We start from the raw sequence: 14750 nt of genomic DNA on the forward strand, positions 1-14750 counted from the left end.
CTTTGTAAAAGTTGTTTTAAAATATCAAACAACATGCATAAAAAGTTAAAATGGTAAACCTTTAGACTTCATGTGCAGTAATTTAAAAAATATCTTTTTCTTAAGTTAAAATAATAAATGAACATGCTCAACAAAAAAAAAAAAAAAAAAAAAAAAAAAAAAAAACTTTCTCGTAAAAAAAAGAATTATATTTTCTCGTATGCGTTTTTTTTATCTTTTATCCTGGCACACCTAACAACCAAATGGCAGAGTTAGCTAAAAACAATTATTTGATGTGGAAAGATATGAAGGTATTCAGAAAAACCCTGTTAGGATTCCAGGCCAAACAGTACCAAGTTATAGCAGTCTTGGGATTATTAAATGAAACGGAGTATGAAGAAAGTCAGTGGCGTAGGCAGGGGGGGGTTAGGGGGGGTCATAACCCCCCCCATAGACCCCTCGGTATATATAAAAAGTATGAGGGGGGGGGGTGCAAATCGAAAGTTTGAGGGGGGGGTGCAAATCGAAAGTTTGAGGGGGGGGGGGGGTGCAAATCGAAAGTTTGAGGGGGGGGGGTGCAAATCGAAAGTTTGAGGGGGGGGGGTGCAAATCGAAAGTTTGAGGGGGGGGGGTGCAAATCGAAAGTTTGTCCCCGGGTAAAAATTGGAACCCCCCCCTTGAGACGATCCTGGCTACGCCACTGAAGAAAGTAAACTGCTGAAATCTGAAATAGTGTCTTGACCATCAAACAAAATTTATCAATGTATACACCCATCTGGTTTTGTTAATAAAAATTTAATATACAATTGCTAACGCAAAGTTTGAAAAAAAAAAAACTTTCTCGTATGCGTATTATTGAGGAAGTATAGTAATCGTGCAAAATATTGATATTATGATTTTCTCAAATCTCGACGTTTTACACCTCCATGTGTCGGAAAATTGTGTCCGTATACCTGTGCATGTGTGTAGGCCTATGTGTGTATGTATGTGAACACGACAACTTGAGTACCGTTATAGCTAGGTTGATGAGATTTCATATATAAGTATTAGGCTTATATAAAATATGTAGTTCTGTATTAATTTTTCAGCGGTTTCGGTATTCTACTTTTGGTTTTTCAAAACCCTTTAACTTAAGTACTGTTTCACACGGATATACGAAATTTCACATAAAAGTAAAAGATCCAATTCTCTGCCTTCAGTCAGATTTTGAGCAATTTCCGTTGACCGGAAGTAGTAATTTACGCTATTTCCGATTTCTCAAAAAAAAAACGCATATGAATTTATAAAGTGTTAGTATTCCTCCCTATTATACACATATTGTTTGCCGTTCACTTAGTGCGCAATTCTTTCTTTTACGAGATTCTATTCTATTTTTAAAAAGTTCAAGTATGTAAAAGCTGATTAAAAATCATGTCTATATCCCGAGTTGCTGTTATATAAGAATTTTCCAGCAAGTTTAGGGGAGATCACTCCGCTTTATTTTTATTTATCCTCAATTTTAATTATTTTTTCTATAAATAGATGTTTACGCTTTGTAAGCCTCTGTGTATACTCACTTCAACTGTAAAAGATTGCGGCGGATTTGTACTCTGACTTGTTATAAAATTTGCTAATGTATTGTTTATTGTAATATTTTTCATTCAATTTTAACCAAAAAAAAAATATTTTATTGAAAAGCCTGAGGGTTAATGTCAGGTTTTATAAACCAATAATTTAAAACAATGCTGTTGATTTAATTTTCTTAAGAATTTAAAAAAAAAATAATTGCCTATTAGATTTTACTTGTGTCGTGAATTGATGTCGTAAATCGCATTAATCATTGTGTAAGATTATATGTAGGCCCTACCTTGTTTTTCTTATGGACGACTTTTTTTTTCTTGACGTCCCACGCGCTGTTTGAAGTCACGTGGTAAGTCTGTTTTGTTTTTTTATTCAGGTAGAATCGCCACGCCTCCTAACACCATGACGTCATCGGAGCATTACGTCACGATTTATGGATCACGGGGTGAATCTATGGGCTTCAGTATCAGAGGCGGGGCAGAATTCGGACTGGGAATCTACGTCAGTAACATCAAGCCTAACTCTCCGGCGGGTAAGTTTAAACTTCTTTTAGGTCAATAACATTAAACATAACTAACCTGTTGGTCAATAACATTAAACGTAACTAACCTATTGGTCAATAACATTAAACGTAACTAACCTGTTGGTCAATAACATTAAACTTAACTAACCTGTTGGTCAATAACATTAAACGTAACTAACCTGTTGGTCAATAACATTAAACTTAACTGACTTGTTGGTCAATAACATTAAACATAACTAACCTGTTGGTCAATAACATTAAACTTAACTGACTTGTTGGTCAATAACATTAAACGTAACTAACCTGTTGGTCAATAACATTAAACTTAACTGACTTGTTGGTCAATAACAGTACACCTAAACAGAGGCGTAGCGACCCTTTCCGGCGCCCGGGGACAAACTTTCAATTTGGCGCACCCCCCCCCCATAGATTTTTTATATTTATAATGCAAAGCTGCAGCTAAAATGATATTTTAATTTGTTTTTACAACCCATTTTGGCGCCACCTGAGGTCGGCGCACGGGGACATATGTACCCCCCCCCCCTCGCTACGCCTCTGCACCTAAATAACCTGTAGGTCAATAACATTAAACCTGACTTCACTTATGTAAATAAAATTAAACCTAATTTAACTGAACGTCAGTATAATTAAACTGTAGGTCGATAACATTTAACATAGTAATCAAAGGTCGGTTAAGATTAGCATCACAACACTTATACTAAAAACATTTTGTGTTAGAATAACTTCAACATATAATACGATATTTACACTAAATTCTGATTGTTAAATCTCTGTAGTATTACAACTCATCGATTGATTATAGCTTGCTGCGGTGAAATATGTGAATCCCTTGTATCTTCTACAGTCTGTGTTTTTGACCAATCATTTCTTTCGTTTGTTTTTTAATTAAATTTTCACGTTACCTGTCAACACTGTAATCTGTCAAGCTGTCTGACGCGGTCCACGCAAGCTTGTCAATTTCAAGTCTTGTCAATTTAGAACTTGTCACTTTGTATTCAGTTTTTAAACAAAGACTGCTGTAAACTCCGCCTAGAGGCTTGTTGCTATTGTTTTGTAAATTGTCACGGTTGTTGCGATTGTGTTGTAAATTTTCACCGTTGTTGCGATTGTGTTGTAAATTGTCGCCGTTGTTGCGAATGTGTTGTAAATTGTCGCCGTTGCTGCTATTGTGTTGTAAATTGTCGCCGTTGCTGCTATTGTGTTATGAAATGTTGCCGTTGTTGCGATTGTGTTGTAAAGTATCGCACGAGGAACTAAAATTTACTTTGTGATCACTGAGGCGATATTGGAGGTGCGAGTATGATCTTAATCGTAGTGATACGCTGTATGCCGCTGGAGGTGGTACTAAACTTGAGTCATACTTTAGTGGTGGGCATTAGAAGGGGCGGGTGGGGTGGGCGCTGAGATGCCAGGTCAGTTGGAAGTGGGAGTCTAACATTTTGTAAAGATGGACGTGGAGAAGGGAAATTTACATCCGCCCCCCCCCCCCCCCCAAACATTCATCTCACACAAACCTCCCTCTGTTCCCCCACACAACCCTCCAACCAGCCTTCATATGAGGGTACCCTAACCCAGTGGCGTGCAGAGGGGGGGGCGGAGGGGGCCCAGGCCCCGGGCAGCCACATCAAGGGGGCATCCAAAGGGGTTTTTAAAAAAATGATTTTTTTTTTAAATTTTTAATTTTAATTTTTTTTTTTTTTTTTTTTTTTTTTTTTTTTTTTTTAAGGAAATCTGTCTACTAAGGTTTGTCTACCTAGGCAGAATTATAAAATTATCACAATTTGCCGAATTCACCGAAATGTGTATATACAATCAACACATGGCACTGCTATAGTCATCGTACTGTCCGTGTCGTACAACCTTCAGGGAGAAAGGGGCATCGGTGAAGGGTAGTGGTGTAGTAGTCATTGATATTCCCCGAATAAATGTATGCAGTCTTTCAATTAATAGAGTATCTGATACTTGTGTAGGTAGGGGCATCTTTTAGAGAACACGCCCATAATCATTTTATACACTTGTGGTCATCCATAGAGTATTAAAGCCCATGATTATAATTTACACACTGTAGGGGCATCTTTTAGAGAACACGCCCATAATCATTTTATACTTTGTGGTCATCCATAGAGTATTAAAGCCCATGATTATAATTTACACACTGTAGGGGCATCTTTAATGTAATTTGCTTATATTCATCATAATACTTTTGAAGGGCATCCAAACAGTAATTATGCCCGCATACATTTTATATATCATCAGGGCATCTTTAAAGTAATTTACTTGTATTCACGTTTGTATTTATATAATTATAGCAATTATGCCCATATTCGTTTATATATTATCGGATATTTATTATGCTTATATTCATTATTGAATGTCTGAAGGGCATCCCTACAGTAATTATGTCCTTGTTCGCTTTATATTTTATCGGGCATCTTTATTATGTTTCTATTCATTGCATAATGTTTGTAGGGCATCCTTATTTATTATGATGGACGTAACGGCATTCGTAGACTGATTAAGCACACAGCCTATTGTTTTTTTTTTATTCTAATGATATTCTTTATTCATGGCCATTTGGATTTTTGTGTACGGTTAAATACAAACTTTCAAGTCCGTACTGTTTTGATACACTGGGCCGGGCCGAGTTAACTTCATTCTAAAGTTGTCCTTAAGTCTCACACTTCTTAATTAGGAGTCATCCATTTATGACGTCCACACTGGGGGGGGGGGGTCCGAAAAAAATTGACTTTTGTGGACGCGTGTGGACAGGGGGAGGGGGGGGGGGGGGGTTGGCCCAATGTGGACGTCCACACATTAAATCTAACATTATTTTTGGTAGGCGGGGTTATCCCAGTTCAGTTGTGAGACGGGAGAGGGGTGGAGGGGGGGGGGGCATAGCACGCTGTCCTTGTTCAGGTGTGGGACAGGATGGGGGGCGTTAATACACACTAGCATCAACGTTGGACTCAGTAATATAACAGTGTCAATGCGACTACAAGTGTGCGAAATAATGGCTAGTCAAAACACCGCGAAATATGCTAAATTAAATGATTTGTATCAAAAGGCGTATCCTTCCAAATTGAAATACCAACTTCAAAAAGAGGTTAATAGCCTATGGCTTAATTTAAAGAGGCAGCCAGAAGAACAATTTAATTTACAGCTAAATTAAGGGTCTGACATAGCATAGTAGATTTTTAAACACAGTCCGATGTAGAAGCAGGGGCGTAGCGAGGGGGGGGGGGCGGGGGGGTGCGGACCGCACAGGGTGACACTATTTAGGGGGGTGACACCAAGGCAAAAAAATAGCAATATATATATATATACTTGAGGGGGGGTGCAAATCGAAAGTTTGAGGGGGGGGGGGGTTGCAAATCGAAAACTTGAGGGGGGGGGGTGCAAATCGAAAGTTTGAGGGGGGGGGGGTGTGCAAATCGAAAACTTGAAAGTTTGTCCCCGGGAAGGGTCGCGACGCCTCCGGGGGGTGACACCATTAAGTGCCGCACCGGGTGACACCCGACCTCGCTACGCCACTGTGTAGAAGTGTTTTTTTTAGGGCTGGCAGCTTTAGCCAAACAATGTACACTTCTGTTATATTCAAGGTTCAGATACTTTGAGAGTATCTAGCATCACCCATCTCTTTAAAGAGTTGACGTTTTGACCAAGTGGTTTAGAGAAAAAATCTGAAACATCTCTAGTTCAATGCACACTCTCACCTGTATTGGTTACACTATAGGAATTCCTAAACAGGCCAAGAGAGAAACATCCCATTAATAAAGGCGTGTCTGACGCCCTAATTGTAGACACGGACAGCGTTTTTGTCCCTGCGGTCCCGGGTGGTAATACAATACCCGATGAGACTCTTTTGTAGTGCATCACAGCCCCCCCCCCTCCCCACCACGACACGTCCGCAATTGTCTCCCCCCTTTCCAACCCCTTTCCCCCCCCCCCCCCCCCCCCCCCCCCCCCCCCCCAAATTCCAACCATTTACTCCATTTGGATTTAGCTGGCTGTAGTCAACGTTTTCATCTCAATTAAGATAAGTACAATTTTTTAAATAAAGTATATATATATATATATATATATATATATATATATATATATATATATATATATATATATATATATATATATATATATATATGTATTTATGGGGGGCATCTTCCGCTTGAGTTTGCCCCGGGCATCTACATAGGTCTGCACGCCACTGCCCTAACCACCACCCCACACCCCCCCCCCCCCCCAATTTGGGGAATACGGCCCACTTCTAACCCCGATTGAACACAGCGCGCGCCACGCTTGGTTGAACTCGCTTCCGTGGTTTGATGACGTAGTGGGGTCACACTTTGACGGATCTGTCGTCTGCTCCTGGTCATACGTCGTGTTGCTGTTGCAGCGTATAGATCTAGATCTAGATAGAACAAATTTCGGATAGAACATTCTCTTGTACCAGTAGAGGTATGTATCCATAAGTGTGTTAGTTTATGAACTGATCTCTAAGTTGTCACTAATGTCCCTGATTCATGTATAGTGTAGGTGTAGGTTGAAGCTATCGCTATGCTAATATGCCTGTTATCGCTAGTAGATATTTTTTATGTAATGATTGTTTAGACTGAGTAGAAGTCTCAATGTAGACTATATGGCTTGAGACAGTCTACAGTCTAGATTAGGTGTTGCCTATGTGGACTAAACTATAGTCGTTAAAGTGAAACTGTTAACTAATGATCGTAATGATACAGTGTGTGTGAAACAAAATGTTCTTCAGTATGGATATCTATGAGTCGACGAGACAAACTACCTCTGTATAGACTAGTGTTGTTGTTGTTTGTTTTTGTTTGTTTGTTGTTATTTGTTGTTGTTTTTTTTTTGGGGGGGGGGGTGGGGGGGGGGAATTGGCATATATAACTGGCATATATTCACCCCGTGATCCATTTGGAATTGACAGTTTTTGTGTCGCCAGTGTTTCTTCCAGACTTTTTTCTCCAGGGGAGGGGGGGCACTTGAAATTTTCGGTGGGGGGGGGGGGGACACTGTAAAAGTATACCCTTTCTATATAAATTCCATTTCTTTTGGGTGGGGGGGTAGACTTTCTTCGAGGGAGATCCGCCCCCCCCCCCCCCAGGGATGCATGAAAGAAACTCTGTTATCTCTGTTGCTTTGTTGGGAATGGAAATTTGTCTCTATATATTACTTTATTTAGAATAGATAAAAAGCTTTTAGGTGCGGGTGGGGGGGGGGGTGAGATAGACATTTATCGTCTGCTTAGAATGAGCCACTATGCCCATCCCGCTCAGCACGCAGTGATGACTCAATGACGCTTTAAGTCGTTTTCACAGAAAACCTATTGTGTTACTTCCTGCTTTAAGAACTCAACACCTGCCTGACACAACAAAAAGTGGGTCGATTCACACAATGTACTTCCTTGTGTTTGCTACTCAACTGTCTACCTACTGTGCATGTTGTGAACATTCCTGATTTGCTGGTTATAAAGATTTTCTTAAAATACAAAGTATACCCAAGTTCCGGGAATTCGATGTAATATTTTTAAGTCCCCGAAGTTCACTTATCTAACATCACTCTAGACATTATGTCCTGAATATGCCATAACATTCCGTTTAATCAAGTTGATGTAATATTCCTAAGTCCCCGAAGTTCATTAAGCTAACATCATTCCAAACATTATATCCTGAATATACCCTAACATTCCGTTTAATCAAGTGATGTAAAGTTCATTAAGCTAACATCACTCAAAACATTATATCCTGAATATGCCCTAACATTCCGTTTAGTAAAGTGATGTAAAGTTCATTAAGCTAACATCACTCTAGACATTATATCCTGAATATGCCCTAACATTCCGTTTAATCAAGTGATTTAAAGTTCATTAAGCTAACATCACTCTAGACATTATATCCTGAATATGCCCTAACATTCCGTTTAATCAAGTGATGTAAAGTTCATTAAGCTAACATCACTCTAAACATTATATCCTGAATATGCCCTAACATTCCGTTTAATTAAGTCGATGTAAAGTTCATTAAGCTAACATCACTCTAGACATTATATCCTGAATATGCCCTAACATTCCGTTTAATTAAGTCGATGTAAAGTTCATTGAGCTAACATAACTCTAGACATTATATCCTGAATATGCCCTAACATTCCGTTTAATCAAGTGATTTAAAGCCCCTCCTACATCTGACCCTAGCTGACATATCTCTACAAATGTCTCTTTGACTTTATGCAAATATGTGCTTATTCACGCGATCCTGGTACAGTTTGTGTATTGATCGACCTAACGCTTTAAGTGTTGAGGCGTTTTCTATGGTATTTAGATCTACCTACATTGAGAAAAGTAAAAATGTTTATTGGGGAGAGGGGGGGGGGGGGGATCTGTGTAGTTGAAAGGGGTACGCGGTATACAAAAGTATAAATGTTTATGTTGTGTTAAACGGGTTACACGATATAAATAGTAGAAGTGTGCCGTTAATTGAAGTCTTGGTGTGCAGTGTGTAGATACAGCTGGTATGGAATTTAAAAAAAAATTAGAGTACTTATTGAAATTAAATCAATATTTTCGATTAAGATTTGATGATTGTGTCTAATTTTGTGTTTAATGTATATTTGATATTTGCTATTTGTTTGCTTTTGTATGATACAACTTGCATTACTGCACTTTTCTTGTTTCTGTTTTTAGCTGTTCGTCTGAGATCGAATCTGTAGTATCGATTTCAACGATTATGTTGCCATAAACCTACTTGCTTTTATTAACGATACAAATGATTCGATTATTCATTAAAGTCAAACCAACGGTGGTTTTAATACGTCATATTCGATTATGTTGATTGGGGTGTTGATGTGTGGCGATACTCATGGTGATATCATTGGTGATGTTGATGGTGATAAATGTGGTGATGTTGATGTTAATTTAGTGATGTTAGTGTTGGTGGTAGTGTTGCTGTTGACGCTGTTTTAGTCATATTAGAGGTTGATTCGATAAAAATCACACCGTTATGTTTATCTGTCATACAACATCCGCCAGGTTTATCAGACATACTACATCCGTCATCTGACATATCCATCCGTCATCTAATATACAACATCTGTCATATTTGTCTGACATACAACATCCGTCATCTGACATACAACATCCGTCATCTGACATACAACATCCGTCATCTGACATACAACATCATCATCTGACATACAACATTATCTGACATACAACACCCGTCATCTGACATACAACATCCGTCATCTGACATACAACATCATCATCTGACATACAACATTATCTGACATACAACACCCGTCATCTGACATATCCATCCGTCATCTAACATACAACACCTTCATCTAACATACAACATCCGTCATCTGACATACAACATCCGTCATGTCTAACATACAACATCCGTTATCTGACATACAACATCCGTCATGTCTAACATACAACATCCATCATCTGACATACAACATCCGTCACGTTTATCTGACGTACAACATCCGTCATATTTGTCAGATGTCGCACCTCTCACGCTGTCAATCACGTTTACTGACTATAAATAGCCTGGAACTTTGTTATTGATTCTCCTGGCCTGTGAAACGATTGAGTCAGTGAGTGGGGATGGGGGGCGACTCGTGTCATAAAGATCAGAATAACGGAGTTATCTCTCTTTGACCAGTCAAGCAGAAATTGTTCGACAAATAGCGAGGGAATGAAAGACATTGGTGACATAAAGCAAGGTCGTGAAGGTCACAATGTCATGGGAATGTAATAAGGTTTCCCGCGGTGAATCGCTACAAGACATCTCATTAGCTGAATTGTTTAGATTTGTCAGAAACTTTTGGCGAGATTGAGACATACCGACACGGTTAAAGTCAGTCAGAGTTCATCGTTTAGAGCAGGGGTTCCCAACCCTGTGCCCGCGGGCGCAATGGCGCCCGCCGAACGATACAAAACAGTTTTTTTCATTAACATTATTGAAAGGTTGAAGGGGATGGAGATCGAAAGTTTGAAAGGGGGGGGGGTGCAAATCGAAAGTTTAAGGGGGGGGGGGTGCAAATCGAAAGTTTGAGGGGGGGGGGGGTACAAATCGAAAGTTTTGTCCCCGGGTGACGGGAAGGAGTATGTCGATGTAAAATAGGTGGTGCCCGCCACCCTACCGGTATTTAAGAATGTGCTCTAGAGTAAAAAAAAGTTGGGAACCCCTGGTTTAGAGGTTATTAAACATTTGGCACTCTTTAGTACTGTCTCATTTAGCACCGTCTCCCTTTAGCACTTGTCTCATTTAGCACTGGTACACCCAATGGTCAAATTTTCCATCGTGTCGTTAAGACTGACCTGACAATGGTCAAGATTTGTTTTTTGGTAGACGTGTGTCAAACGATCATGATCGAATCAATCATCACGCTATAAACTGTTCGCTTGATCAAAAACCTAAACCTCTTATAGACACATATAGGTTATGATTGCCATAAAGCTTCTATAAAAACATAACTGTATGATTACCATAACCCCATACCCTAAACCTCAATACCTGTATAGTTGCCATAACCCCATTCCCCTAAACTTCGATACCTGTATAATTGCACTAACCAGTAGCGTAGCGAGGGGGGGGGGGGCGGGGACATATGTCCCCGGGCGCCGACCTTAGGGGGCGCCAAAATGGGTTGGAGAAATAAATTGAAAGGTTGAGGAGGGGGCAAATCGAAATCTTGAGGGGGCGGTGCAAATCGAAAGTTTGAGGGAGGGGGGTGCAAATCGAAATCTTGAGGAAAAAGTTTGTCCCCGGTCGCCGGGAAGGGTCGCTACGCCTCTGGCACTAACTCCATACCTTAAATCCTCTACAGACTCTAGCAACAATTGCCCAAACAAAAGGTTCTCTGTTTGAAATGTAACAACGAGATCTGTATACCCCCAACCAACGAGTGTGGGAAACACCCACATAATTTGCTTGTAATTAAGTAATTATTTTACACCTCCCCCCCCCCCCCACAGCTCTAGCCGGCCTGCAGGTGGGGGATCACGTGATAACCGCCAACGGTGTGGACCTGGACTGTGTGGCCAACAGCGGTGCCGTCAAGGTGTTGTCCAGCTCAGCGCTGCTCAACCTGGTGGTGCTCAGGTGTGGCAAGGTGCCAGAGTGGAAGGTGGCCAAGGAGAGGGTGTTGTGGTGAGTTGGTGACACGGGCAGGGTGACACGGGCATTGTGACTGTAGCCAAGGAGAGGGTGTTGTGGTGAGTTGGTGACACGGGCAGGGTGACACGGGCATGGTGATACGGGCAGGGTGACACGGGCATGGTGACACGGTTGTAGTGACTGTAATCAAGGAGAGGGTTTTGTGGTGAGTTGGTGACACGGGCAGGGTGACACGGGCATGGTGATACGGGCAAGGTGACACCGTCATGTTGACACGGTCATGGTGACACGGTCGTGGTGACACGGTCGTGGTGACACTGGCATGGTGACACGGGCATGGTGACACGGGCATGGTGACACCGTCATGGTGACACTGTCGTGGTGACACGGGCATGGTGATACGGGAATGGTGACACGGTCGTGGTGATACGGGCAGGGTGACACGGGCATGGTGACACGGGCATGGTGACCCTGTGAGTGGATTTGTGGTGACTCTACTTGACGCCATGTGTGGTGATACAATGTTGGTAGACTGTAGACAACAACAAACAAAAATTCTGTGACATTACGAATTTTCCAAATTTTAAAAATGAGAAACGGATCTATTTTGAAAGTTTCTTTTTTATTTATTCACATTACAAAAGATGAAGGATGTTGGTTCTACCACGTCTAATGTTTCGTTAAGCCAGAAGATGTTCTAAATTAAGTTATTGTTGTATTATTCCATCTCAGGTTTGATGTCTCGAGGAGTCGTGTTGTGGGTCGACCACCGGTCAGTGAAAGTCCAACATCCAAAGGATTACCCAACATTCTAGTGGAGAAGAAACTGGTACTCACCCTAGGGGGCGACACCGACTTCATCGGCCTCAATATTCGTGGGGGGACAGAGTACGGTATTGGGATCTATGTCTCTAGGTGAGTGGATTATAAGGGTATCTAGGTGAGTGGTTATTGGGGTCTCTAGGTGAGTGGATTATAAGGGTATCTAGGTGAGTGGATTATAGGGGTCTCTAGGTGAGTTGTTATATGGGTCTCTAGGTGAGTGTGTTATAGGGTCTCTAGGTGAGTGGTTATAGGGGTCTCTAGGTGAGTAGATTATAGGGGTCTAGGTGAGTGGTTATATGGGTCTCTAGGAGTGGATTATAGGGGTCTCTAGGTGAGTGGATTATAAGGGTATCTAGGTGAGTGGATTATAGGGGTCTCTAGGTGAGTTGTTATATGGGTCTCTAGGTGAGTGTGTTATAGGGTCTCTAGGTGAGTGGTTATAGGGGTCTCTAGGTGAGTAGATTATAGGGGTCTCTAGGTGAGTGGTTATATGGGTCTCTAGGAGTGGATTATAGGGGTCTCTAGGTGAGTGGATTATAGGGGTCTCTAGGTGAGTGTGTTATAGGGTCTCTAGGTGAGTGGTTATAGGGGTCTCTAGGTGAGTAGATTATAGGGGTCTATAAGTGGATTATAGGGGTCTCTAGGTGAGTGGATTATAGGGGTCTCTAGGTGAGTGGTTACAGGGGTATCTAGGTGAGTGGTTACAGGGGTCTCTAGGTGAGTGGTTATAGGGGTCTCTAGGTGAGTGGATTATATGGGTCTTTAGGTGAGTGAATTATAGGGGTCTTTAGATGAGTGGATTATAGGGGTCTCTAGGTGAGTGGATTATAGGGGTCTCTAGGTGAGTGGATTATAGGGGTCTCTAGGTGAGTGGATTATAGGGGTCTCTAGGTGAGTGGTTATAGGGGTCTCTAGGTGAGTGGATTATAGGGATCTCTAGGTGAGTGGATTATAGGGTCTGTTTCTAGGTGAGTGGATTACAGGGGTCTATAGGTAAGTGGTTATAGGGATCTATGTTTCTGTGGCTATAGGGAAATAATGATCAAGGGTTCTGTGATTATAGGTATTATATGGATCTATGTTTCTGTTTGAGTGGATTGTAGTGACATGTTTCTGTGGGAGCGAACTCAACGGATCTGTGCTTTTAGATAAACGATATAAAGATCAAAGTGCGTACAACACCTATACGGTTCTATGTTTTTGAGAGAGTGGACCGTCTGACGTATTTTCTCTATAAAATGTGACCTATTTGCTGTCTAACATGGACATGTTTTCTTACATGGACATTTGTCTGTCTTACATTGACATGTTTTCTTACATGGACATGTTTAACATGAACATGTTTTCTAACATGGACATATCTTCCACCAGAGTCGACAAGGGTGGCCTTGCAGCACGTAGTGGTCTAGCACCAGGGGATCAGATAGTCAGGGTCAACGACACAGATTTTCTAAACATTACTCACACTGATGCTGTGGATGTACTCAGGTCTAGTGCTCACCTCATACTCACTGTTAGGGTAAGTTGTACTAATGGTGATTCTAAACATTACTCACACTGATCCTGTGGATGTGCTCAGGTCTAGTGCTCACCTCATACTCACTGTTAGGGTAAGTTATACCTAGTGGTGGGGTAAGTTGTACTTTGTGGTGAGGTAAGTTGTACTTAGTGGTGAGGTAAGTTGTACTTAGTGGTGAGGTAAGTTGTACTTAGTGGTGAGGTAAGTTGTACTAGTTATAGTGTTGAGGTAAGTTGTACTACTTATAGTGTTGAGGTAAGTTGTACTAGTTATAGTGGTGAGGTAAGTTGTACTTAGTGGTGAGGTTGTACAAGTCATAGTGGTGAGGTAAGTTGTACATAGTGGTGAGGTAAGTTGTACAAGTTATAGTAGTAACTACTGATGAGATTAGTTGTACAAGTCATAGTGGTGAGGTAAGTTGTACAAGTCATAGTGGTGAGGTAAGTTGTACAAATCATAGTGGTGAGGTAAGGTGTACTTATTGTACTTAGTGTTGAGGTAAGTTGTACTTAGTGGTGAGGTAAGTTGTACTAGTCATAGGTATTGTTAGTGTATAAAAATATACTAGAAAGTTTAGGGGAGATTACTCCCGCTTTATTTTTTATTACCGCTGGTTTGACAGAAGAAGATAAATTATATTAACTTTATGGACCTGATTTACGAGTTATGAATGTAGAGTTACGTCCCTCCTCAGTCTGTTGGCAAGTACCCCGTGTTCAAAGAACTTTGTGCTGAATACACGTGGAGCGACGGGCAGAGACACGCATACAACCAACAGGTGCTGAGAAACAAAATAATCACAGGTGAACTTTTTCTTTGCTCTGTATCACGTCTTTTGTAGCTTCACTCATTCGACACTAGAGATCTTGTAACGGTTTTAAACAATGACAATAGGATGACATGTTTAGTGAAGTTGTCTGACTGTATGATAATGAGATGACATGTTTAGTGAAGTTGTCTGACTGTATGATAATGAGATGACATGTTTAGTGAAGTTGTCTGACTGTATGATAATGAGATGACATGTTTAGTGGTCTGACTGTATGCTAATGAGATGACATGTTTAGTGAAGTTGTCTGACTGTATGATAATGAGATGGCATGTTTAGTGGTCTGACTGTATGCTAATGAGATGACATGTTTAGTTGTCTGACTGTATGCTAATGAGATGACATGTTTAGTGG

General features: G+C 40.9%; 1 protein-coding gene across 1 annotated transcript in view; it reads left to right on the forward strand.

The window, feature by feature from the left end:
- LOC131943776 (uncharacterized) overlaps positions 1-14750 on the forward strand; it is a 31552-nt gene that overhangs the window by 2218 nt on the left and 14584 nt on the right. The window contains exons 2-6 of the mRNA XM_059304050.1: positions 1916-2071; positions 11082-11256; positions 11956-12138; positions 13420-13567; positions 14262-14370. Of these exons, the coding sequence (XP_059160033.1) occupies positions 1916-2071; positions 11082-11256; positions 11956-12138; positions 13420-13567; positions 14262-14370 (771 nt within the window). The remainder of the gene's footprint in view (positions 1-1915; positions 2072-11081; positions 11257-11955; positions 12139-13419; positions 13568-14261; positions 14371-14750) is intronic.

Source organism: Physella acuta, unplaced genomic scaffold, assembly GCF_028476545.2.
Source record: "Physella acuta isolate Inbredline_101_S28 unplaced genomic scaffold, ASM2847654v3 ptg000466l, whole genome shotgun sequence".
Taxonomy (NCBI): Eukaryota; Metazoa; Mollusca; class Gastropoda; family Physidae; genus Physella; species Physella acuta.